Consider the following 23,596-nt stretch of genomic DNA (forward strand, 5'->3'; position numbering starts at 1 on the left):
AAGGTTGTTATGTCCTCGACATGTTGTAATGAGATGCATACCCCATGAATGCGACATCACGATGCAATGCGGCAATGATCAAATGGTATGTTGTATCTTTTACCTTGCATTGTGTCGTACGAATGCCGTACTATTAAGAGGGATACCACATGTATATAATTGGTAGAACACTAGTGCTCAAAATGCTTCATCTTTGTGTGAGTTGAAAAACCTAAGCCAAAATTTCAATCCCGAGTTGTTTCACTTGTCACAACACTTACACCGGGTTTCTTTGCAAGTTTTTCAACATCTCTTGAAGGTTTTGGACCATGTTTTATGTTGGGTTTGATAGCCCACGAAACTAGCTTTCCATAGAGTCCAAGATCTTCGAAATCGAAGTTCGGAGTAAAAAGTTATTGCATTTTTACTTGAGCAACATCAGACTACACGATTTGAAATCAGACTATCCGATATATCGGACTATCCAATTTTTCACAGAACTTCACTCTCTGTCTTTGTTTGAAAAATCCTTTTGAGTGAGTTTTTCTATGTGTCGGAGTATCCGATGTTGGATCAGATAGTCCGATGATACAGAGACTCCGAAATTTCATGCAACTTGAGTCTTTTTTTGAGGACGAAGTTTTTGCTTCTAAAATATCGGATACTCCGATTTAACATAAGATAGTCCGATGTCTCGGAAAGTCCGAAATTTTATGGAACTTCGTTCTCTGTTTCTCATTGCCTTGGAGGTTTAAAATATCGGACTATCCGATCTTATATCGGACTATCCGACGTGGGCTGAAAGATTCTCCTCCAACGATCACTTTTTGGGGATATATAAATACCCCCCACCTAACCCTTTTATAGGGTTACCTAACTCATTCATTCTCATTCACTTTGGGTTGAGCTTGGTGCTAAGGTGCTTTGGATCTTTGAGCTCTTTCTTCCTCTCTCAAATCCCTCCTCGTTCTTTGTGTGGTGGATCTTGGTGGTTGTGGATTTGGTGTTGGAGGGCCTAGTGTGTGTTTCACTCGATCTTGAGCACTAGAGTTTGACCAAGAGTTGTGTGGTGTTTGTTACTCTTGGAGGTTGAGGACTCCTAGACGGCTAGGTGTCACTCCCTAACCACCAATCTACGTGTGGTTGGCCGGGAGAAGTTTGTGAAGGCCGGATCTCGCCTCCGCAAGGAAAGAGATACCCCTTAGTGGAAGGAGGAGTGCTTAGTGCAACCTCTTGAGGAAAGGGTTAGCAAAGACCAGGCTCTTAGTGAGCTCCTCAACGGAGAGTAGAATCCCCTCAAGGATTTGAACTCCGGGAACAACTTCGTGAACTTCATCATTGGTGATCTCCCTTCATCCTCCTTTTAGCTTTGCTTAATTGTGCCGCTATAGATCTAGTCGTTGTTTGTGGTTTACTCTTGTTTGTGTGATAGATCTACTTGTTGTGCTTCATTAGTGGATTAGATAGTCTGATCCAACATTAGACTATCTGATATTTTCGGATAGTCTGACTGTGGATCAGACTTTCCGACCTTATTTTAGTTTTAGCTTCCGCATAAAGTTTTAAATTAGCCTATTCACCCCCTCTAGGCCTAATTGACCCTTTCAGGATCAAATGGCGCATCTGCAATATTCCAATGGACGGCTGGAATGAGACGGGTTACGGCGACAAGAGGGTCTACTACCTCAACCATTGAATTCACCAAAGCCAACGCCGCCGGGAACTCGCGCTCGCTGTGTGCTACGTAGCCGTCACCGGGTTATAGCTGTTGCAAGCGGCGTCACCATCCTCGTTGATGTTCGTGCCGCCGCTCGAGCTCAGTGACACCTTGGGAATATTTGAAATACGACTTGAAAATATCCACTGCACCACCGCCATCTCCCTTGTCGCCACCGCCTCCCCGCATCCATCGGCAATTCCGCATCACCGTCGCGAGGAGGTGCGACCTCGTAGTCCAGTGCCGCCTCCTTCTCCTCCTCCTCCACCTGCGTCGGCTCCAGCCCACCATCGCCGCTCTAGCTAGCTCCCGCCGGCCGCCACCACTCAGGCCCCCGCTCGCCGCCACTCCATCCCGTGCTCCCCGCGGACGGCTGAAGGGAAGGGAAAGAGAAAGAAAGAGAGAAGGTAGGAAGAAGAAAGAGAGGATAACATGTGGGGCCCGCATGTCAGTGGGTCCCACAATTTTTTTTGAATGACAAACGGGTCCCACATATATGTTTTTAATTCAAATGCCACCTAAGCGTCACGTCAACACCACAGATTAGGTCAACACCGCCACATCAGCGCTATGTCAGCGAAACCACCCTCCAAAACCACCAAAGGAGTCAAATTGTACCGGTTTCAATAGTTTAGGGGTCGAGATATCCGGTTTTGCGGTTTAGGATCATGGATTAGATTCGAGTCACTTCTTTCTCACAGGGAGTCGAAGTGGACTTATTCCTAAATACTAATCAGTAGGAAAACCCTAAGCACCGCCAATCCTCGGTTTTGGCGGGCTCCGTTGCCCCCAAAACCCACCAAATCCCCCATATTTTCCGAATCGAATCCCCCACATTTGCCTTCCGCCGGCGAGGAGAGGAAAGACGGGGGGTCGCCGGCGATGGCGGGGACGATCTCCCGCATCCGGCTGGAGAACTTCATGTGCCACTCCAGCCTCCACATCGAGCTCGGCCAACACGTCAACTTCATCACCGGCCAGAACGGCAGTACGCCTCCCCTCCCTCCCGCAAACCCTAGCCTCCTCTTTTCCTCCCCTCTCGATCGATCCGTGCCTTATCATTTCTCTCCGTCGCAGGCGGGAAGAGCGCCGTCCTGACGGCGCTGTGTATCGCTTTCGGCTCCCGCGCCAAGAGCACCCAGCGCGCCGCCGCCCTCAAGGACTTCATCAAGACCGACTGCAGGTTGCGCCCTACTTTGTTCATTTCTACTTTACCTGAATTTCGGGTATTCGTAAATTAAAAAAAACAAGTCTTGGATACTTGTTGGCCGTTGTCGAGTTTCCTCTGATTCATTAAAAAAAAAGGCTCTTTTAAGTGTGTGTCAGTGTTTGTGTGGGTGGTCCTTCATCGGTTATTCCATGAATCTGTGCATGTATTTTGGATAGTTTTTTTTTTCACATGCTATGCAAGCGACCAATGGTTTCACACCAAATTTCTCATTACAGCCAAATTTTTCTTTTGTGATTGAAGCGGCAAGAAATTTAATTGATAATAAGGATGAGTACACATAGATCATCGATTTTAAAAGATGAGTTCTTAAAACTGAACCCAAAAAATAGAGCCTACTCATCAGGTCATGTGTGTGCAGCCTCTGCATTCATACATTTACAAACTGGTAAAACCGTCATCAGTTGAGTCGGGCAAACTGATAGAATTGATGTGCAAAGGCCGAGTGGCTGGTTGGCACAGCTCCAAATCCTAGATTCTTGCAGAATATGGACTTTGTAGGCTAAAATAAAGTGATTTAAGCCTCTTTTAGTCTAAAAGGCGAGCAAGATGTCTCATTCAATCAATCCCAGTCTACCTCTTGTCCTAGCTCCAAGGATCATTGGAGCTTCTTGCAGTTCAAGTTCTGCCAGACAGGGGCACAATAATTTTTCATTGTGGGCGCATGCTAGGAGGTGAAAGCACGCCATGCAGACGAACTCTGCTCGCTTTATTAAGTGTTATGCTAGCAGCAAAATTCTATCAAATCCTCTTAACGGGTGAAGTGCTGGTTGAAAACACAGAACCAGTTTGATTGGATCGGTGATGGTGCTGTTTATTCAGTAGCTATGAAAGACGGTAGAGTGGATCTTTAAATCTTTGACGCATGGTTTTTCAATTCAAAGGTCACTCGATGGTTTTGTGTTTTCTTCTGACTGTTCTGTCTGTCTTTTGTGATTGTCTGTAATATGTCTTATTTGTTCAATTAAAATTGCAGTTATGCTGCAATTATTGTTGATATCAATAACCAAGGGGAAGACGCATTCAAGCCTGAAGTATATGGAGATTTAGTTAGATTGGAACGCAGGATTACTGAGTCAAGTAGTTCTATGTTTTTAAAGGATCAACATGGTAATAAAACTTGATTCATCCTCCTGTCTAATCGACTGTTGTCCATTTTTACAGTTGCATTTTCTTGTTTAAAGTTGCTGATATTTTGTTTTAAGTCATTACAATTTAGCCGTTGGACCTTCCAATTTGCATGCCAAATTCTTTCTGCAATGTTGTTTTCCTTTTTCTGTCAATTAGGGATATAAGTTGGTCCTAGTCAGACCAACTAGTCTACTCATCCTAGTACTTTCCAGAACCACTTATAGAAGTGTGCACAAAATGAATCATACACTAGGTGTGAAGTGTACCAAGGACTAAGTGGAATGAGTCAATGTGTTGGCTTGTTTTCATTTCTTAACCTTGCATTTCTCATTTACTTAGTCATTCTCTTAAGTCTATTGCATATTTCTATTCTATGTAGTAACAAGCACGATTTTCCAATGTTTAGGCTGTTGTTTCTCTTATTCTTCCCTTACCTTTCATTAAAAACTTAAGACTGGTGAACCAGTTTGAAGATGGTAAATAACCTGCATACCGTGCGTACATGAGAAAATTGTATATATACCACTCTAAATAGTGCAACTCCAAGAAATGCCACTCAGAAATTCAGAATGCAACTGTTCTAATGCCACTGAAAAAAAAGTAAAAGTTCTATTTTTTGCCACTCTAAGCCCTTAACAATATTTGGTATCTGTACTACGTATTCTTCTCCCCTTGTTCCACCACAGTAACTAGGTCCATACCTCTGGTCACCATTGGTATGAGCAGCTCCTACCCCTGAGCTTTGGTCTTGCCTTGTACTGTTTGTTGGGGAGGAAAATTTGAAACAGCACCGAATTTCTGGTGATCAAGCTGGCTGGAGTCAGGGCCAATTGAGACTGCCCTTCCAGCTCTGTTTTCTCAGGTCAAGAAGGGTGCTCTGACGGTGAAGCAGGGGCTCCAGTGAAACTGATGGATGTGGTCTTTACAGGTAGCTCCATCCACAAGGGCTTTTGAAGAATATTTTCAGGTACGGGATGCAGTGCAGGAATTTTCACTGAGTGGTGATCAAGATGTGGTACGCTGGAAGTTGGAAGCTCATGGACACTTCAAAGTTGACTTGGCTTACCGGCTATTCTCTACAGTACATGAGTGCTCGTCCTTGGGCAAATTGCTCTGTCAGACTGTCACACAAGGGCACCATCAAAAGTGCACTTCTTCATGTGGTTTGCAATCAAGGGTCTATGCCTGACGGTGGACAACCTGCTGAAGAGAGGCTGGTTTCATCAGCACTGCTGACCTCTGTGCCAGTCAAAAAAGCTTTTGACTCGTTCTGTCTGATGTTGTGCTGTCTCGTGTGGAATGAAAGAAATAGCGGGGTGCTTGATGTGTGAATGCGATCCTCCACTCAACTATTCTCAGAAATAAAAAAATGAAATCATGGTGTGGTGTGAAGCGGGTTTGTTCAAGACAAGCAAGTGAGTATGTGGTTGCTGGCACACGCCCGCTTGTCTTTCCTATGGTCCTCGACAGCCTACTGTCGACAACAGTCTGTAATTTGTAATTTGGATTTTTCTCCCGAAATCTTGATGAAATTAGTTGGCCATATCTTCAGTCAACTCTGCTAAAAGAAATGTGAAACATACAGGGGCAAAATGGTTAAGAAAGTGTGTATGTTCATACTAGAAATAACAGTAAAGAGCTCAAAGTGGCAAAGATAGCATTCCATCTCTTTCGAGTGATTATGAATGATTACATTTTCTAGAGTGGCATTTCTTACAGTAGGAACTTTTGGAGTGGCATATATCCAGTTTTATCTAATTTTTATGTTTGCATGGATCATAAAGTCTGCATTCTGGACAATATAATCATACTCAGGCAAATTTTAGGTGTCCTGGTTCTACATGTTATTTTAATTCCCATTATAGATCATTATAGGCTTGCCGTGCATGAAAACGAATATTACTGGCATATGAAATCAGATATGGAACTGAATCATGGCTGAACTATAGATAGGCTGCAAATGTTGTATTTAAAAGAAGGATAACCACAACAAATTTGCTAAAAAAGAATACTGTTCCTTTTGTTTCTTTACCTATTGAATTACATGTTTTCTTATGATTTTTATGCTCGTCCAACTGTAAATTTGTGCATGTGCTGTGCACAGGGAGGAAGGTGGCACATCGTAAAGACGATCTCATTGAGATAATTGAACATTTCAATGTAAGTTGCTTATATGCATAGAATATTCCTGTAGTTTTCAAGGTAGTTTCCCTTCCAATTGTTTGTTTAAGTCCTTGAGACTTGTTTGGACACTTGCGAAGCGTAAACTAATGATACCTTCTCATATACGTATTGTAAGTAGATGGGACATTTCCTAGTACTATGAATCTGGACAGTCTGTCCAGATTCGTAGTACTAGGAAGTAGGAAATGTCCCATCTGGTCCTAGGTTCTTATATTTTGGGACGGAGGTAGTATAATATTTTGAGAACTTTTAGTTTTGTCAAAATTATATTGTTGACAATGAAGTTGGCATGCACACCAATTATTTTGAATCAAGTTGGCAAGTGCATCACATCACCAGGATGTTAAATTTAGATGCATGAATTCTTATTTACTACCCTTTGACATTAACTTATCTCATTGACAACTGCTGTGGGGAAAACAAACAAAAATGCATCCCCCAGCCCCAAAAAGTTGAAATTTAATCTTCCTCAAGTGTACTTTTAGTTCTGCTAATTGCCATGTGTGTGTACACCTAATAACAATTGCATACTTGCCAGTCACCATTTGCTAGTGCACCTATTCTGGGGTTTGGCATCCGAAAACAACTGTCATGTACCTTTGTGCCATGTCAGAAGCATTAATGCATCTAAGGAAGGGATTTCACCCCTTTGTGATTGCAGAATGGAACAATGAATGGTTTTGTTGCATGCAATAAGAAATTTGATGTATGAATATGCATTCATTTATAGCACTTTACTAATTTCATTTATAGTTCATCCTTCTTTAATAGTTTTCTTTGTGAAGCATACTTAAGAGTTTGGAATCTTCAAGGGTCTCGCATATCACCTTCCATGCTTCAACAATCATTTGTACTATTCCAGTATTGTTCTCTAGTCACGTGACTTGTTGCGGTTAGTCCTAAAGCAGTCGTAAAGTTGGCCAAGTCACACTACTAGAGGGCCATGACTCGACCAATAGCATGTCGCACGATTAGTATAGATTGGTAAAGTCGGTTGTAGCAAATCACCAAATTACCATGCTAATTGGCTTATTGTGTTTAGTACTATAGTTTTATTTCTTGTTGACTTATTGTCTTGCTGGCTACTCCATGGTCCTAGTTTATACTGTATGTAGTGCTTAGTAGAGTATAATAGTAGTAAAGACTAATATAGTGCATCCCCTGTTTCGCACGAGCAAGAGCAAGTCGTGGATTAGTTGACCAAGTCAACAAGTCCTTATGCTGTACTCCCTCCGTCCCATAATAAGTTCATTTTTGGCTCCTCCTATTTGTCCCAATAAGTCCATTTTCGAGGAATCATTGCATCGGAGTTTGTGAAAGTAGGGAATGCTTGCATTGGGAGTAGATAAAGTGAGGAATAGTTATATTGGGATTTGATAAAGTAGGGGTGTTCTAGACTTTTTGGCTTTGTATTGGTATGTGTGTGATGGGTGAAAAATGAACTTATTTTGGGACGGTGGGAGTAATTCTAACTAAAGTGCCTTATATGTAATGTAAGAACTCTGCATTTTCTGATGTGTATGGTTTTTCTTTTTCAGATTGATGTTGAAAATCCTTGTGTCATTATGAGTCAGGACAAAAGTAGAGAATTCTTACATTCAGGGAATAACAAGGACAAGTTTAAGGTAATTAGTTTCATTAGTATAATGGCAATATCATTACAAGCATGATTCTTCATTTTTTTTATTTATGCATTACAACATTCGGAAACATCTACTGTACTGTATATTCCTTGACTAAGGAACTTCATGCTTCAATCCTCATATACGTATTTATTCAATGGCATTGTGAAGAATGCTTCCTGTTCATTTGTCTACTGCTCTCGAATGCATTCATGTGTCTTTTTGTTCTTTCCATCTACCAGTAGTACTGTTTTTTGGTAGATCATGCTCCTTTCAGCGGTATATGATGTTTTAGAAAACATTTAGTCCGACTTTGTTTTTAGATTTGATTACTACTATTTGGGTTTGTCATTTGAAAATGGTATATTAGATTTGTCATGACTAATATTTCCGTAATGTATTAGTTTTTCATTACATATCAATAGAAAAAAATAACACCATAGTGGATTATCTAACCAGGGCAGATATCTGATGGTAGCTTACTATTTGAGATGACAGTAAAATGAAGTCAATGCAATGGTGCTGTTGTCATAATTCTGCCTCATACCTGTTCTTATTATATCTTTTCGTGTGATAATTGTGAGCATTGTTCTAGCCCTTGTGTTCATACTATCAGATTTGATGTTATTCATGAGTATGCATTTAATTTAATTATTAATTAGGTATTTATAAACCAGATAGGCACATGGGCTAGACTATGTAATATATGTATACTAGACTTAGCTCACTATGTTTTCTTCTAGTTCTTTTTCAAGGCTACTCTTCTTCAACATGTAAATGATTTGCTTCTGGCGATAAGAGAACTGTTGGACAATGCGGACTCTGTTGTGCAAGAATTGGAAAAGTCAATTAAGCCAGCAATGATGGAGCTTGATGAATTACAACAGAAGATAAAGAATATGGAACATATAGAGGAGATAGCACATGAAATTGATAACTTAAAGAAAAAGTTGGCCTGGTCCTGGGTTTATGATGTTGACAGACAAATTGAAGAACAAACAGTAAAACTTCTGAAACTGAAAGAGCGAATTCCCGCCTGCCAAGAAAAAATTGATGGACATGCAGTAAGTTGAGATCTTACTGGGCACGAGCATTTTATTTTTTGAGTAACGCAATGTACGTTTAATATGATTGTTCTATAATGTTACCCCGCTAAGGAACCATTGCAAAGTTGGCACTTTAAATTATGCCATCGCGAAGTTTGAGGCTGGAAATATCCATTGCAAAGAGCATATGTTCATAGGTATGCCATGCAAAGGATGCGCTCGGCTCTCATGGCGAAGGAGGTGGAGGAGCTTGGCTGTGATGGGGACACATCGATCCTGAGTCCTGACCAGCGGCTTCCTCTCTTCTTCCCTCCCATGAATTTTCAAAGGATGAGCACAATGCGGTGGCTGTGACATTTGATTGTTTGCTGCTAGCCAAGGAACCCGGTGGTTGTAATTTTTTTAGGCTTGCTGATAAATGGGGAATCAGCTACTGTTTTGTTATGTTTGCCCATATATCTTCTTATCGATTGCATGGTTATATATACAAACAATAAGCGTTACTATATTGGAATATTGATTGCTGATAAAGGTTTGTTGATAAAGGTGATCTTGCTTAATTTGATTTTATTTGATTTTGTTCTACTATATGCAAACTGCATGGTTATATTCTAAAAAATATCTTGCTTAATTAATTATTCCGATGTATATAAAGTCTATTGTTCAAGGATTCATACGCCTAACTTATTACATATTCTTATGTAGGCCATGATAGTCAAATTGAAGGAAGAATTAACAGATAAGGAAAGAAATGCCAGATCTTTGGTAGAAAAGTCACGTGAAGTAACCATGATGAAAGAAAAACTGGAGGATGACATTGCTCAGGTATGTGACTATTATTTTCAGTTCAGGAACATGAGTTCTCTTCAGAAGGTGTTCTCTACATGCTGTTTTTCATTGTGCAAGGAAATAAAACTGAAATGGTTATGACCATGTGATGTATAAGAATTGACCAATCAAAGGTCTCCAAACATGAATGACCCCATCTGTTGTCCCATTTTTTTTTTGTCTTCTGTGTTCTTTAGGTTTATAAATTGCTGTCATCTGCAACTTTCTCTGCTTGTTATTCTTATTGAATCTGTAACCATAAATTATTTTTTGCTTGATATTTGTTTAGGCTAATAGTGATTTCCCAGAAATATTATTATTCAATAAGTGCTTGGGTTCCTACTGAGTGCTGAAATTAGCTTAATTTTGCTTAGTATTATTCTTTTCGTAATCCTTCTTTGTTGTCTTGTGCGCATAATCTTGTCGATAGGGGAGAGAATTGTGCTATCTTCTTGGAATCGGTTTACCTAGGGCCCTAATGCCCACCTGGCTGCAAACTGGCATCAAGTGCCTAAATTGCTGCTGAGCTGTGGCTTGGTGGCTGCCATTGTGGGAAAAAAATCTGCTTGGCATCCTCAGTGGAGGGTTAATGCCAGGTGCCAAGGTGGCATCCGCCAAGGCCCTTTTGTTTATGTGCTAGATCATTTGACCTAGAGCATTTTTACTAATCTAATACACACACTGTTCTTACTAAGACAGTTCCTTTCCTATTATTTGGGATGGAACTCGACTGGGAAATGAAATTATTAATTATCCTTCATGCTACTAACTATTTATGTTGCTTGTTTTTTTTGCAGGCTGTTGCACTGAAGATTGAACTAGAGAGAGAGCATGTACGTGGTACAAATGTGCTAAAGAATATGAACAATCGTGTGAAACAACTCCAGAAACAAATTCATGATTTCCGGGAGCAGTATATTCAATACACGCAGGTTACATTTTTGGCGTTTCTTTATATGCTTCAATTTCCATGCTGGTGGGGAAGTCGTTTAACCTCCTTACCAACTTATTTTACATATTCTAGGACTGGCTCTGCTGTCATTCTCATTTTTTAATTGAATGTAGTATTCATGGTTAATTTCTGAAATATGTTTGAAGACAATTTGTTAAATAAATTTTCCAGCAGACAATAGGAATCAATAAAAGTAGTTCATCTGTGTACAAATTCCAATTAAAAGGTCAATGCAAAGCACAATCTTTTCTGTATTGCATCATATCCTGGCACGCAGGTTATGTATCTTATTGACAATTGTGACTAGTCACTAGTCGTAAGGTGACAAAGAGGGTATTTGTATGCAATTTTATTTACCTCTTAAAAGAAAGTCTTTGATTTTTCATTTTTTTTACGGTTATTATAAAAAACGAAATAATCAGTAAAACTGCATACTACCTGTTCTTTAACATATGCTTCCAAGTGCCATGCCTCTTTATTATTTCTGTACTACCTCCTTCCAAAATATAACAACTTCTAGCTATGTATCTGGACAAGCGCATATTTTGGGACGGAGGGATTAGTATTTTGGCTGTACATTTTCCAGTTTTCCTATCGTATCTGAACCATTTCTTTGTTAAACTAAAGGATGAATCATCTAAAGCTGAGAACGACAAGTGTGAAATACAGAAGGAGATAAATTCTCTTCATTCAAATGTTACAAGGTAACTCAGTTATCCTTATACTTTAGCAATCCTACCATTTCCTGGTTGTGTGATTTTGCATAATGTGCCATTTAGGTTAAAAGAGGAAGAAAGAGGGTTGCATGAAACACAAATGGGCATTGTAAAATCCATCCAAAACATGGAAACAGAGGTATTTGTCATCCAATGTGGTTACCTCTTACCTCTTACTAGCTGGTGGTAATGTACCCTAAACAAGGTTTATTCATCTCATCTTACCTCACTATCTGGTGGTTATGTTCTCTGAGTAATGCGCTCTGTTGTATAGCCAGAAAGTCTGCTTTCCTCTCTGATATATTAAGCTCTTGAAATATTAACAATCTTGACACTATTACCTCATCTATATTATACTATGATTAAATCTGATTTCATTATTACTTAATGGCCTCTATTATCTTTTGGCCTTGTGAATATATACCTTGGATAATGGTATATGGAATATCTTTAACGGTGCGTTCTGATGTGAGTTTGGCTTTTGCAACTCCCTCGTTGCCTATGAACACACTTCGCAAACTGCTAAACAATGTGTTTTTTGAAAACAAAATTATATAGAAGTTTCCTTAAAAAAAATCAAATAAACCCATTTTGCAAGTTTGCAATAATTAATAACACTCAATTAATCATGTGCTAATGGCTTGCCTCAGTTTGCGTGCCACGGAAAATCCCACTTGAAACGCACTACCGAACTCAGCCTAAGTCATACTACTTCTCAGTCATTTGTTGTACTTCTTTTTAGTGCTAATTAGTGTTGTTGAGAAGCTACTCGTAGAGTAGGATGCACATAACAAAACCTCTTTTTGTATATGACATTGTCTTATTTACACGATTGTGACATGGCCCATAAGAAATGTTGATTTCTTTTTTCTAAATGTTTTTTACGGTGATAACTTTAATGTTGTGCGATAGTACATTTACATGAGAGCACTATCTTGTGAGCTGTTAAACCTGCAAGCTCATTCAGTTTCAAGCTCATTGGGCTTTGGTTTGTATCAACTACCTTTTGAAGCTGTCTCCCTTTAATGTTTGTGTGAAGAATCATCGTTTATAAAGTTAGAATTATGTGCACCATATGAAGTTCACAAGGAATTCCATGTTTTTCTGTATTTTGACCAACTTTTGTCTTTGGACCATGTTGGTCTTTGTCTACAATATTTTCCAATATGTGTTATTTTGCAGATAGTTGAAAACAGAAAGAAGATTACTCAATTTAAAGCTCACATTCGTGATCTTCAACAACGTCAATCTGATAAGGTCCTTTCTGATTATAACCCTGTTTCCCAAGCATAATTTTTAGTTGTAGATATTTTGTTAGCACCTTATTTATATGCTACTGGTGCTATACCTCAGGTATCAACATTTGGGGGACAGAGAGTTCGGAACCTCTTGAAGTCAATAGAAAGACAGGAAAGAAGATTCAACATCCCGCCTCTTGGTCCTATAGGAGTTCATGTGGTATGAAAGTTCTGATTATCTTCATTCTAGCACCATGCTGGTTAGCATTGATTACTGTTGGTTATTAGTAGTATCATGTAAAGTATTTCCTGCAGTTGATATATTATTGGACACTTGCTTCCAATCTTATTCAGTGAGGTCTTTTACCTTACTGTACTATTTTTATAGGATGCCCCTCAGATCTTGTCATCTTCTTTCCATTATTTATATATCCATGACTTAGGGTGGCAGCCAAATTACTCTTTCTCAGCATGAGATCAATGCTGTTCCCTTAGTGAAGCTTCATATATTACTAGCAAGTATGTATACACCCTAATTTATTAGAAGAAACATGTGTGTTGTGTGACAAACAAAAGGGTTGCAGGATGCCAGTTTCCTTCTAAATTCCATAGGAACGAGTTCCACATCCCATTAATCATATCTGGGTTGATGAATTGGATATGTGGTTCACATGGTTGTGGCAGGTATGGTTACTGGTACCCAAGCATAGTTCGGGTGTTAAACGCACTATTCGGAACTTTACCACGTGTGACCCACCTTGCGGGAGGGGGTAGCAAGGGAAAAAAGGATCAGAGATGACATGTCTGCAATTTGGGGTGGCAGATGGCAGGGTCACTTCTTGCCACCCGAAGTACCCAAACCATTGCCATTTGGAATGTGTGTCTCCATTGAGGGAGGAATATGTTAGAGGATGAGATGGCCTGAGTGTGATTAGTGTAAGGTGGTTGGGAGTCAGGACGAGGTGAGCTGAGTGACTGAATAGCCCATATATCTTCTTTCCCTTGTCTGTACTTGTGGTTTTTTTGTTAACATGCAATCTCTGGTACACACGGTGTTGCCTTGGTGCCCATGCCATAGCTAGGTGCCTCACCTCATCTTACCTCCTGCTTGACGGCTGACGCCATGACCGTGGTGGCAAATCTGGATTTCATTTTAGTATCTCCTGTTACGGTTGAACTCATTTGGACACTTCAAAATCTGCCTTCAGTATGGACTGCTTGTTGCATCTTGATCTAAGAGATTTAATTATCATTTCAGAAGTGCAATTTGATTATTTTTTCTTCTGTTGATATACTCCCTCTGGTCATAAATATTTGATGTTTAGGACAATATTCTGTCAAAATTTTGAAACTCTGACCATCATTTCTATGTTGGTATAAGTTTATAAACTATAATAAGTAGTACTTTCCAAGGCAAATCCATGCATACCACTTTTCTTTTGTTTTTATAAACCAAGCATTTATAAGAAGTTATTGATGGTGAAAGTTTGAACAAGTCTTGTCCTTAACATCATATATCTATTATTGGAGGGAGCACTATCATAGTTGAATTTATCCTACTTGTTTCAACCTTAATAATGCCTCTTGTTATGCAGAAACTGGCTAGCGAATCCTGGTCTTTTGCAGTTGAGTGTGCATTGGGGAGGCTACTGGATGCTTTTATCGTCTCCTGTCACAGAGATTCAGTCATTTTGCGGGAATGTGCGAAAGAAGTTAACTACCATAACCTTCAAATCATTATATATGATTTTGCGAAGCCAAGGTAACCATAAAATCTGTACTGTTTTCTTCAATGTTTTTTTATTTGATCTCTAATCAATATTAATTCTATTGGACTTTTCTTTAGACTGAACATTCCAGATCATTTACTTCCTTCGACAACACATCCAACAGTACTTTCAGTTATTCAGTCGGAAAATCCTACTGTGCTAAATGTTTTGGTGGATCAGGTAGTGCATTATCACTGTTAGCTTCTAATTATTCGTTTGGAAAATCCTACTGTGCTAAATGTTTTGGAGGAATGAGGTAGTGGATTGTTAGCTTCAGAGAACCATTCCAGTTCCAAACAAAAATTATCCAGCTATCCGATGTATAATAGCAATTAAGGTGGCAAAACTATTTAAGTAATTACAAGTGGATGGTATGCTTACCCTTTCAATGATGTACCATCAACTACTAAACATCTTTCAAATCCCCCAATGGATAAACTATTTCTATACTGAGATATATATATATATATATTTTGTAGAAGTCAATGTAGCTTCACCTTGTTATTTTTTTTTTTGGACATGTCAGTTTTGAATATTTCAATTTGCTGAAATCCTTTTCAGGGTAGCGCTGAAAGAACAGTCCTAGTTCGAGACTATGAAGTGGGCAGATCTGTTGCATTTGATAATAGGATACAAAATCTGAAGGACGTGTATACTTCCGATGGGTACAAAATGTAAGTCTCTTTGATGGTGCTCATTTTGGCATAGGTCATATACTACATTTTCTATGTTACACTAAGAGGCAATACTAGTGCGGTGATATGGGTTAGAGAATTTCCAAATATATGGATACACTGATACGTCTTAGTGTACATGTATTTCCTGATAAAAAAATATTGGGAATCCATGAGAGAATAGGAAATTGAGATTAACATAATGAACAATATGAGAGCAATAGTAAAAATGTGCAGCATCGACAGTAGAAATAGAGTGGAGTGTGATTTATCATTTTGATATTTTACTAGGTTTTTAATGAGGGGTTCCCTTTAACGAGTGATGATGCCCCTGTAGTTGCAAATTATCAAAGTTGCATCAGAGTACCCCAGTAGTAGACACATAAGATACAGGTAGTTCTTGTCTAAGAGAAAGTGCTTCCATATGACTTCAAATGTGTGTAATTGTCAAAACACCATCATAAAAGATGTTTAATATTGTTAGTTGTTTCAATTATTACGAAAGGATGACAAAATCATTAGGACTGGGAAATGGCCAAATGCCTCCCCTATGCTCTCATTGATTCTCCTCTCATGGGGTAGGTGGGCAGTGTGTGTGTGGCATGACATGGTGTTGTGGACAACCAATCAACCATGTACCTGTGCGGACAGGCATAGCATGTGCGTGTGCTGTGGGCCTGTGGCAAGTCAGTGCAGGGGGTTGCAGCGCTCTTGTTTGATTGTGCCTGATCCACAACAGGCCACTAGAGCATGAAATAGCCAGGATCTTGATGTAGAATATGTAGGCATATATCGGTCATCCAGGCTGAATGTACAAAGAATGAGTGGATTTAGGACTCCTTAGTTTCACCTGTTGTTCCTAATGTGCCTGACTGGGATGAGTTTTTTTTTAAAGTTTTATCATCTCATGTTGCCTTATGTTCCACCTCCTTCCCTATTATCTCCCCTTTCTGATAGCCCCTTGATTTAGGTATCTGTCAATTTGTCCTCACAGCCAGGCTTTGTTGCCTAATTTATTTCCCTAGGCAATGGCCATGAAAACAAGTTACCCCTTCTGCCGTAAGCGAGTTGCGCTTCTGCTCAAGCCTAGCTGAAGTACTGACAAGTGGAGTAGTGGACAGGAACTTGTCAGTTTTTTGAAGTTCAGGATTTTAGGAAAAAGGAAGCATCTTGTAAGTTAGGCTGAGTTCTTTTGTTGAAGTTCCCAACTCACCTCCCTCGTTTTTCGCGTGCACGCTTTCTAAACTACTAAACGATGCGTTTTTTGCAAAAAGATTATATATGAAAGTTGCTTTAAAAAATCATATTAATCCATTTTTCAAAAAAAGCTAATAATTAATTAATCATACGCTAATGAGTTGCTCTGTTTTGCGTGCGGAAGTAATTAGTTCCCAACAACAACCAAAGAACACAGCCTTAATGTTTGTGGAAGCATTGTCGATCAATGATTTCTCTAAATGAACACAGCTACCTTTTGGTTGTCCCTGGTGGCGTTTTACTGATGCTTCTAATTTTTTTGTAAACTTCTTTGAGAAAAGAAACGTTCATGCTAGGTAACATATTGTGTGCTTTTCTGGTGATCCTGTTTCCATTGATTGTAACATTCAGGTTTTCAAGAGGTCCTGTTCAGACCATTCTTCCACCACACAGAAAGGGAAATGCAGGTCGTTTGTGTACTTCACTGGGAGAAAAAATAGCTGAAATGGAATCAGAAATTGCTGACATGGAGAGAATAATCTCACAAAGGACTCGGGATATGAAGAAGCCAAATGATAAACGAGAAGATATCGAATTAAAAATAAAGAATTTGAAGGTAAAACTGATTGCTGCTCAGTTAATTTGTATTATGTTATAACTGTTTTTCCTTTCTTCAGAGAAAACGAGTAGAAGAGGAGCGTCTTCTTGAGAGCAAAAAAGTTCAATTGGATGACATCAGGAAGACTTCTGCTGACATTAATCGTGTTACATCGTCGGATACCAGTGAACTAGAGGCAGAAATGATGGTTTGTTCCCATTTCTCTCATTTCACTACATTGGTGTACTAATCTTTGTTATTATTGAGCTCAAATCTCATCAATTTCCTGATGCTACTTATCTTCTTCAGCAAGTGGAAGTCGACATTGAGCAGAAAGAATTGTTAGTGCAGAAAACCAATTTAAGGTTAACAAAAGCTTTGCAGGATGAGAATGACCGGAGAGCCTGTTACAAGGAATTCATTGGTATGAATAGAATTCCACCATATTACTCACATTTGTGCTGATTCTCAGTTGCTTAAAATTTCATTTATGCTTAGATTACGTGGAACAGAATAATGATGTACAGTTTTGTTGTAGAAACAACCTGTTTTTCCATTCTGAGGTTGTCATACTCTTGACATAATAAATGTACTTTCCTTTTTTTTTGCATTCCAGATGGTGTGTATAGGGAGGTGGGGCCTAGTAATGTTCTGGAGAAGGAAATAGAACGTGTTAAGGACAAACTACAAACAGCTGAGCAGGTGTACCTTTTCTTGTAAACTAGTATTACTCCTGCAATTGATATTGATGAGGTGTTTTGTACTTTTAACTGCCGTTGTTAATTTATTTTAGGGCCCCATCGTTTGGCTTTTCTTTTAATAAGCCAAAACGGCTTATTAGAAAATAAAAATAAATTTGTAGGTAAAACTTTTATATATGTGTTCTCGGTGACTTAAAAGCCAATGCTGAAAAAGAAACTACGTTGAAAATATCTCAAAATCAATGTCAAAATTAAGTTTAAAAATTCAAAATTTGGCTTTTTCTTTGGCTGAATAGGCCATCCGATGGGAGCCTTATTATATTGGTTATAAATACATCATGATGTATAATGCATTAAAAGAACTAAAAAATGTTGGGCGTGGAATTAAAATAAGTTAGCAAAACTAAATCACCTTGTGCTGCCTCACTATGTTTGTCATCAGAACTTAGCTTAGGAAATCCAACAAGCTGCTGCATTGTGAGCTTGTGTAGGTCCATCATTCCATGACATGTGATGTACACACTAGACACATGACAATTTGAGGGAGGACTGACTCTTAGCAGGGACAATGCATTTGGTAGAAAAAAACTTTAGGAGGAACTTCAGACTAATTCATCTTCTTGATTGATCTTGTGGTACCATGTGTGATTGATTACCCCTTAACAGGTTAATAAGTAGTTAATCTAATTTGAACAACCAGAGTCAACTAACTCGTTTATACCTAAAGAACTTTAACTAAAAGATAACCCTAACTTTTGGTGGCCATATCATATGGTAAACCTGGTAAGATGCTAGATTTTAAAGTCGTGTCGAATTGTCCCTCTTTTGAATTGCCTGCCCCCCTTCCACTCAGTAATAGTGGGTCTGGTGCACCTGGCCTCCCAAGAGGCCCAATTTGCTCCTAGCGAATCAATGTTGCTTCCTTTGCTCCATAGCGTCATCTGCTGCCAACAAGTAGAGCCGTGACCCTTAAAGACATGCCACTTGGCTGACTAAGTCCAGGATTGGTTGTTGTCTAGTTTTTCTTGTGTTAGTGCATGTGTGTAGTGGCATTAGCAACTTGCAAATTCTGTGCCAAAATTTGCAGCATTATTTTGTCAAAATATGATACTAGGGCTTTGACCATAGTCCATCTATCCCCTTCTTTGGAGCTAACTGCATGATTGCTTCTCCCATTGTGGAAAATAACTGACTTTGAATTTATGTTAGGCCTCTAGCTTGTAAGTTTTTCATATTGAAACTCTAGCATGTAAGTTTGCCTATTAAATTTACTTTATTAGTTCTTGTTTCGTTGAATATTTTAATTTTACCAGGGCAAGGCTTACTATGAAGGTATAATGGAAACTAAAGTTTTACCTGATATTAAAATTGCTGAAGCAGAGTTTGAAGATCTTCAGAAGCTTCAGCAGGTTCTTTTTTTTTCACTGACAGCAATGATCATTTTAATTATCATGTTATGCTTGCACCATTGGAATATATTGCATTTAAGCATTTTAGTTTGGTACCCTTATAGTTGTTCCACACAGAACTCCTAAGCAAGAAACAGTGTTCTGTCACACTTGTAAATTGTAACGGTCACAAAGCTTGCCTTGTAAACTGCTGTACTTCAAGCAATAACATAAAATGGGCAGTCAAATCTTGGGTTAACATTCGTTATGATGATGCATGGCTTCTAATGTTTCTTTAACTTTTGTCAAGAACTTAACTACATGATATATTCTGTTTATTGTTTGACTTGAGTACTTCAAATGACAAGAAGAGAATGGGCTGATTTATCTCACTTGTCCATAGGTTCAATGATGATTTTTTTTTTTCTGTAGGAGAGCTTCAAGAAGGCATCAATTATATGCTCTGAGAGTGATGTGGAAACTCTGGGAGGTGTGGCTGGATCCTCACCAGAACAACTAAGTGCTACGATAAATAAATTGGAACTGAGATTTCATAAAGAAAGTAGCAGGTCTGGAGCTAATTTACCTTGTCATTTCTGTACTAATAATTTACGACTTGGTCATGATGTTGTGCTACACCCAACCCACCACTAAGGGGATTTTTTTGTGGACTTCTTTTTTCACAAAAAAATACTACTCTGAACACTGTATTTGCAGTTGTTAATTTACCTGATATGATTTAAATAGAGTAATTACACTTTGCACTGGGTAAAGTGCACCTTGTTTCGCTTTGCACCAGGTTGAGCATATACTTTCATTCACACCAGGGTCTATTCATTCAACTTTTATTTAACACCAGAATACATACTCAAATCTATGGAAGTTTCATGAAATTTGAATGGAACCTCGTAAAACATGGTTTAAATTTAAAAAGCCTCATAAGTTGCACTCATATTATATAATATTTCTCTTTAATCATATGATGTGATGTAGTACAAAGTGAAACTTATCGCAATATACTCTGGTATATAGTGAAAATATGTACTAAACCTGGTGCAAAGTGAAACAAGGAACACTCTACCTGGTGAAATGTGCAAATTACTCATTTAAATATGCACCTTTTTAGTTTCAATGTTTTTTTGTATCTTTTAAACCTGTGTGACATAATATTTTATGATAAATTCTGAGCAGATATACTGAGTCCATTGATGATCTGAGAGCATTGCATATCAAGAAGAAAGAGAAAATTGAAGATAAACAGCAATTATATGCAGGTTTTAGGGATAAGTTGAATGTAAGTATTTACTTAATGTTTATTTTCCTATGATGTCTGATTGCATTCAAATTTTGAGCTATCTGTATGCTCATCTTGCTGCTCCAACAATTTATACACTGCTCAGAATTCTTGACCTTAATCCTTACCATACAAGTGTGGATTGTGATTTTCTACATGGCTGGATAATCTCTTTGTACTTGTAGCCATTATTCAAATTTGGTTTAGTATGTGCATTATTCGATTTCAGCTCACAACTTCCATATTATATATTTAACAAGCATCATGTGTGCGGGTTGCAACAGATGCCAAAAGAAAAAGTTCATTTTAGTCCCTTAAATTATTTCATTGGATCACTTAACCCCCTAAACTATTTTTTCTGCTCATTGTACCACCTAAACTATTGAAAATGATTCACTTTACTCCCTACTAACATTTCTCATTTCTCTCTCTTTCTAAAGCACAATTTTGTAGAGCCTTAGAGGAAACCAATTGCAAAGTTCAAACATATATTCAAATTTTTTCATTACTATTTTCTTGAACTTTTGAACTATGTAAAGAGTGATAAGTTCTAGAAAAATGTTTGAGTCATAAGTTATAATACATCTATCATCATACGAAATTTTAGTGCAAAATATTACTCCCTCCGTTTCATATTATAAGTCTTTTGACTTTTTTTCTAGTCAAACTTTGTTAAGTTTGACTAAGTTTATAAAAAATCTAGTAATATCTAAAATATTAAATTAGTTTCATTAAATCTAACATTTAATATATTTTGATAATATGTTTGTTTTGTGTTGAAAATACTACTATATTTTTCTATAAATTTGGTCAAACTTAAAGAAGTTTGACTAGGAAAAAAATCAAACGACTTATAGTATGAAACATAGGGAGTACTTATATAGGGAGAAACAAAAAAGAGAAATATCGTTAGGGAGTAAAGTGAATTATTTTCAATAGTTTGGGGCGTAAAATGAGTTGACAATAGTTTAGGGCATTAAATGATCTGGCAAAATAGTTCAAGGGAGTAAAATGGACCTTTTTTCAATATTAAAATACAAAATATTCTCATATCTGAAGAAAGGTGTGCAGTATACTTCATGATATCAACTAATTATTACCCACATATATGCATCAATGCTTGCGTAAACATAACATATGCCTACACATATTAAGTCACAAATGGTTGTGGTTCAGGATGGGTGAGTAGCACACCACACTCCCTTCTATAATGGGAGAAAAGGATTTCTTGGCACATTCAAATATATAGAAGTTCTGTTTGAGATATGAGCTAGACATGTACAATGCTGCCTTTTTTGGATCTTTTTACATTCAATTTTACTTTTGTTGCAGTCGTGTCAAAAAGCTTTGGACATGCGATGGAAGAAATTTCAGAGAAATGCTGCTCTTTTGAAGCGACAGCTTACGTGGTTGTAAGTACTAACTTTTCTTACTTGGATGTTTATCGTCGAACTTCAAAATAAGACTTTGCTTTTCCTATCCATACATAAAAATACTCAGACCTGAGAATCCTACCACCTTTACATTGTATTTAAGGTTCAACGAGCACCTAGGGAAGAAAGGGATAAGTGGGTTTATCAATGTTGATTATAAGGAAAGACTTCTGTCTGTCGAGGTGAGGTTCTCACAAGATTCTCTCTTATTCTCAACATGTTTACCTCAATGTGCAGTGAACATAAAACCTTGCAGTGATGGCTGCAAGTTTCTGTACTCAATTTGTTCTGGAGCAATTTAGTTAACTGTTTGTGGTCAATTTTTATGTAGCTCACGATGCCTCAAGATTCTTCTCGTGACACAATTACAGACACCAGAGGACTTTCAGGTACCTACAGCTTCTCTTAGCCTTAGAGCCTGTCATGATAGGGTGGAGTCAGATCCAAATCCTTAGAACTAGGTCCCAATAATTCCCTGATCAAACTCCCCCAAAACCACCCCCACCCATCCGTCTGTGCTTACTGTTTTTATACCATCTTTGAGAATTATATAATTCTCGCTCAAACTCTTGCTCTTAGGTGGAGAAAGATCATTTTCGACACTGTGTTTTACCTTGGCTCTTCACGGAATGACAGAGGCTCCTTTTAGGGCCATGGATGAGTTTGATGTATTCATGGTAAGCAACCCCTATGATCTTCGGGAACCTGTTTGCTCAGTTAATGACAGATCAAACTTATTACCTGTGATGTTTGAATTGTTCAGGATGCAGTAAGCCGCAAGATAAGCCTAGACACCCTAGTAGATTTCGCCGTCACGCAAGGATCACAGTGGATATTTATAACACCACATGATATCAGGTAATTTGTCAGAACCATCCGTGTGCATTCTTCGGGGTTATGTTCCTGTTTGTCACGTAATTAATCAGCTGTTGACATTTATCATTTTGTCAGCATGGTGCAACCTGGAGACAGGATCAAGAAGCAGCAAATGGCTGCCCCACGCGGTTGACATCAGTATGTTCAGCGCCTTGTATATATATATATATATATCGTATCCTTTTGGCGAACATCAGTATGCTGCCCGATGTTTTTGGAGCCGCTGGTTTGTTATTGATCATGTTGTAAGCCGCTGGTTTTTGGATAAGCTTATCTTGGCGCGACTGGATCACGGTCTTGTTCTCTGGTACCATTACTTGTATGGCTATTTAAACATGAAGCATCGTTAGTACCTCGGAGGCTGCAAAACACACGCGGTTCTGTCTTTTTATGTCGTCAGATAATATAGTTCTTGTAGCTGTTTTGATTGTCCAGTCTCTACAATTGGCCGATGCATCAAGCAGTAGCAACGCTTCGTTTCTTTTTGGTAAGAGTTGTCAAATCAAAATGGAAATGCAACAGCAATTGCCGCTTGGTGATAACAAAAAAGGAGCTGATCTATATAATATCTGACGCTAAGCTCTTGCTTGAAGTCATCGGATGTTAGTGCTAACAAGCTTGCTGGTGTAGGACTGTAGGGCAATTTCATTGGCTACTTGCGGATCACACGATTAGCACCCCATAATTAGTGATACGTGTACGTTAGCAAATTCTCAACTGCGAAATTAATCAAACTTTCACCAAACTTTTGTATCGGAAAATTTCTATGTAGAAATTGTCAGATATAAACCTCATTTAGGCTGTGTTATTTCCTTATCTTTTTCAACTGCTACTTTCTCGTTTTTTCGTCAGCTATAAACCTCATTTAGGCTGTATTCTTCCCTTTCTCAACCGTTTTTCGTCTTTCATGCGCATGCTTTTTAAATTGCTAAAGGTAAGTTGTTTTTTAAAAGCAGTTGTATTGAAAAGTTATGGTAAAATTCATATTAATCCATTTTGCTAATTAACTGATAAAAAATCATATT

The 23,596-nt window shown here is 38.3% G+C and overlaps 1 protein-coding gene across 1 annotated transcript; it reads left to right on the forward strand.

Annotated features, from left to right (window-relative positions):
* The first annotated feature begins 2,515 nt into the window (after window positions 1-2,515).
* Window positions 2,516-23,005, forward strand: LOC9267891 (structural maintenance of chromosomes protein 6B). Its single transcript, XM_015756781.3, has 28 exons — window positions 2,516-2,684; window positions 2,774-2,879; window positions 3,901-4,034; window positions 6,160-6,215; window positions 7,778-7,864; window positions 8,605-8,925; window positions 9,613-9,732; window positions 10,533-10,667; window positions 11,315-11,391; window positions 11,467-11,542; window positions 12,586-12,660; window positions 12,757-12,861; window positions 14,237-14,403; window positions 14,488-14,590; window positions 14,972-15,084; window positions 16,693-16,897; window positions 16,959-17,087; window positions 17,189-17,303; window positions 17,496-17,581; window positions 18,894-18,989; window positions 19,401-19,537; window positions 20,160-20,262; window positions 21,595-21,674; window positions 21,799-21,877; window positions 22,027-22,084; window positions 22,275-22,372; window positions 22,459-22,553; window positions 22,647-23,005. The coding sequence occupies exons 1-28, from the start codon at window positions 2,579-2,581 to the stop codon at window positions 22,702-22,704; spliced, it is 3,120 nt and encodes a 1,039-aa protein (XP_015612267.1). The 5' UTR covers window positions 2,516-2,578; the 3' UTR covers window positions 22,705-23,005.
* The last annotated feature ends 591 nt before the right edge of the window (window positions 23,006-23,596 follow it).

Source organism: Oryza sativa, chromosome 9 (genome assembly GCF_034140825.1).
Source record: "Oryza sativa Japonica Group chromosome 9, ASM3414082v1".
In the NCBI taxonomy this organism is placed as follows: domain Eukaryota; kingdom Viridiplantae; phylum Streptophyta; class Magnoliopsida; order Poales; family Poaceae; genus Oryza; species Oryza sativa.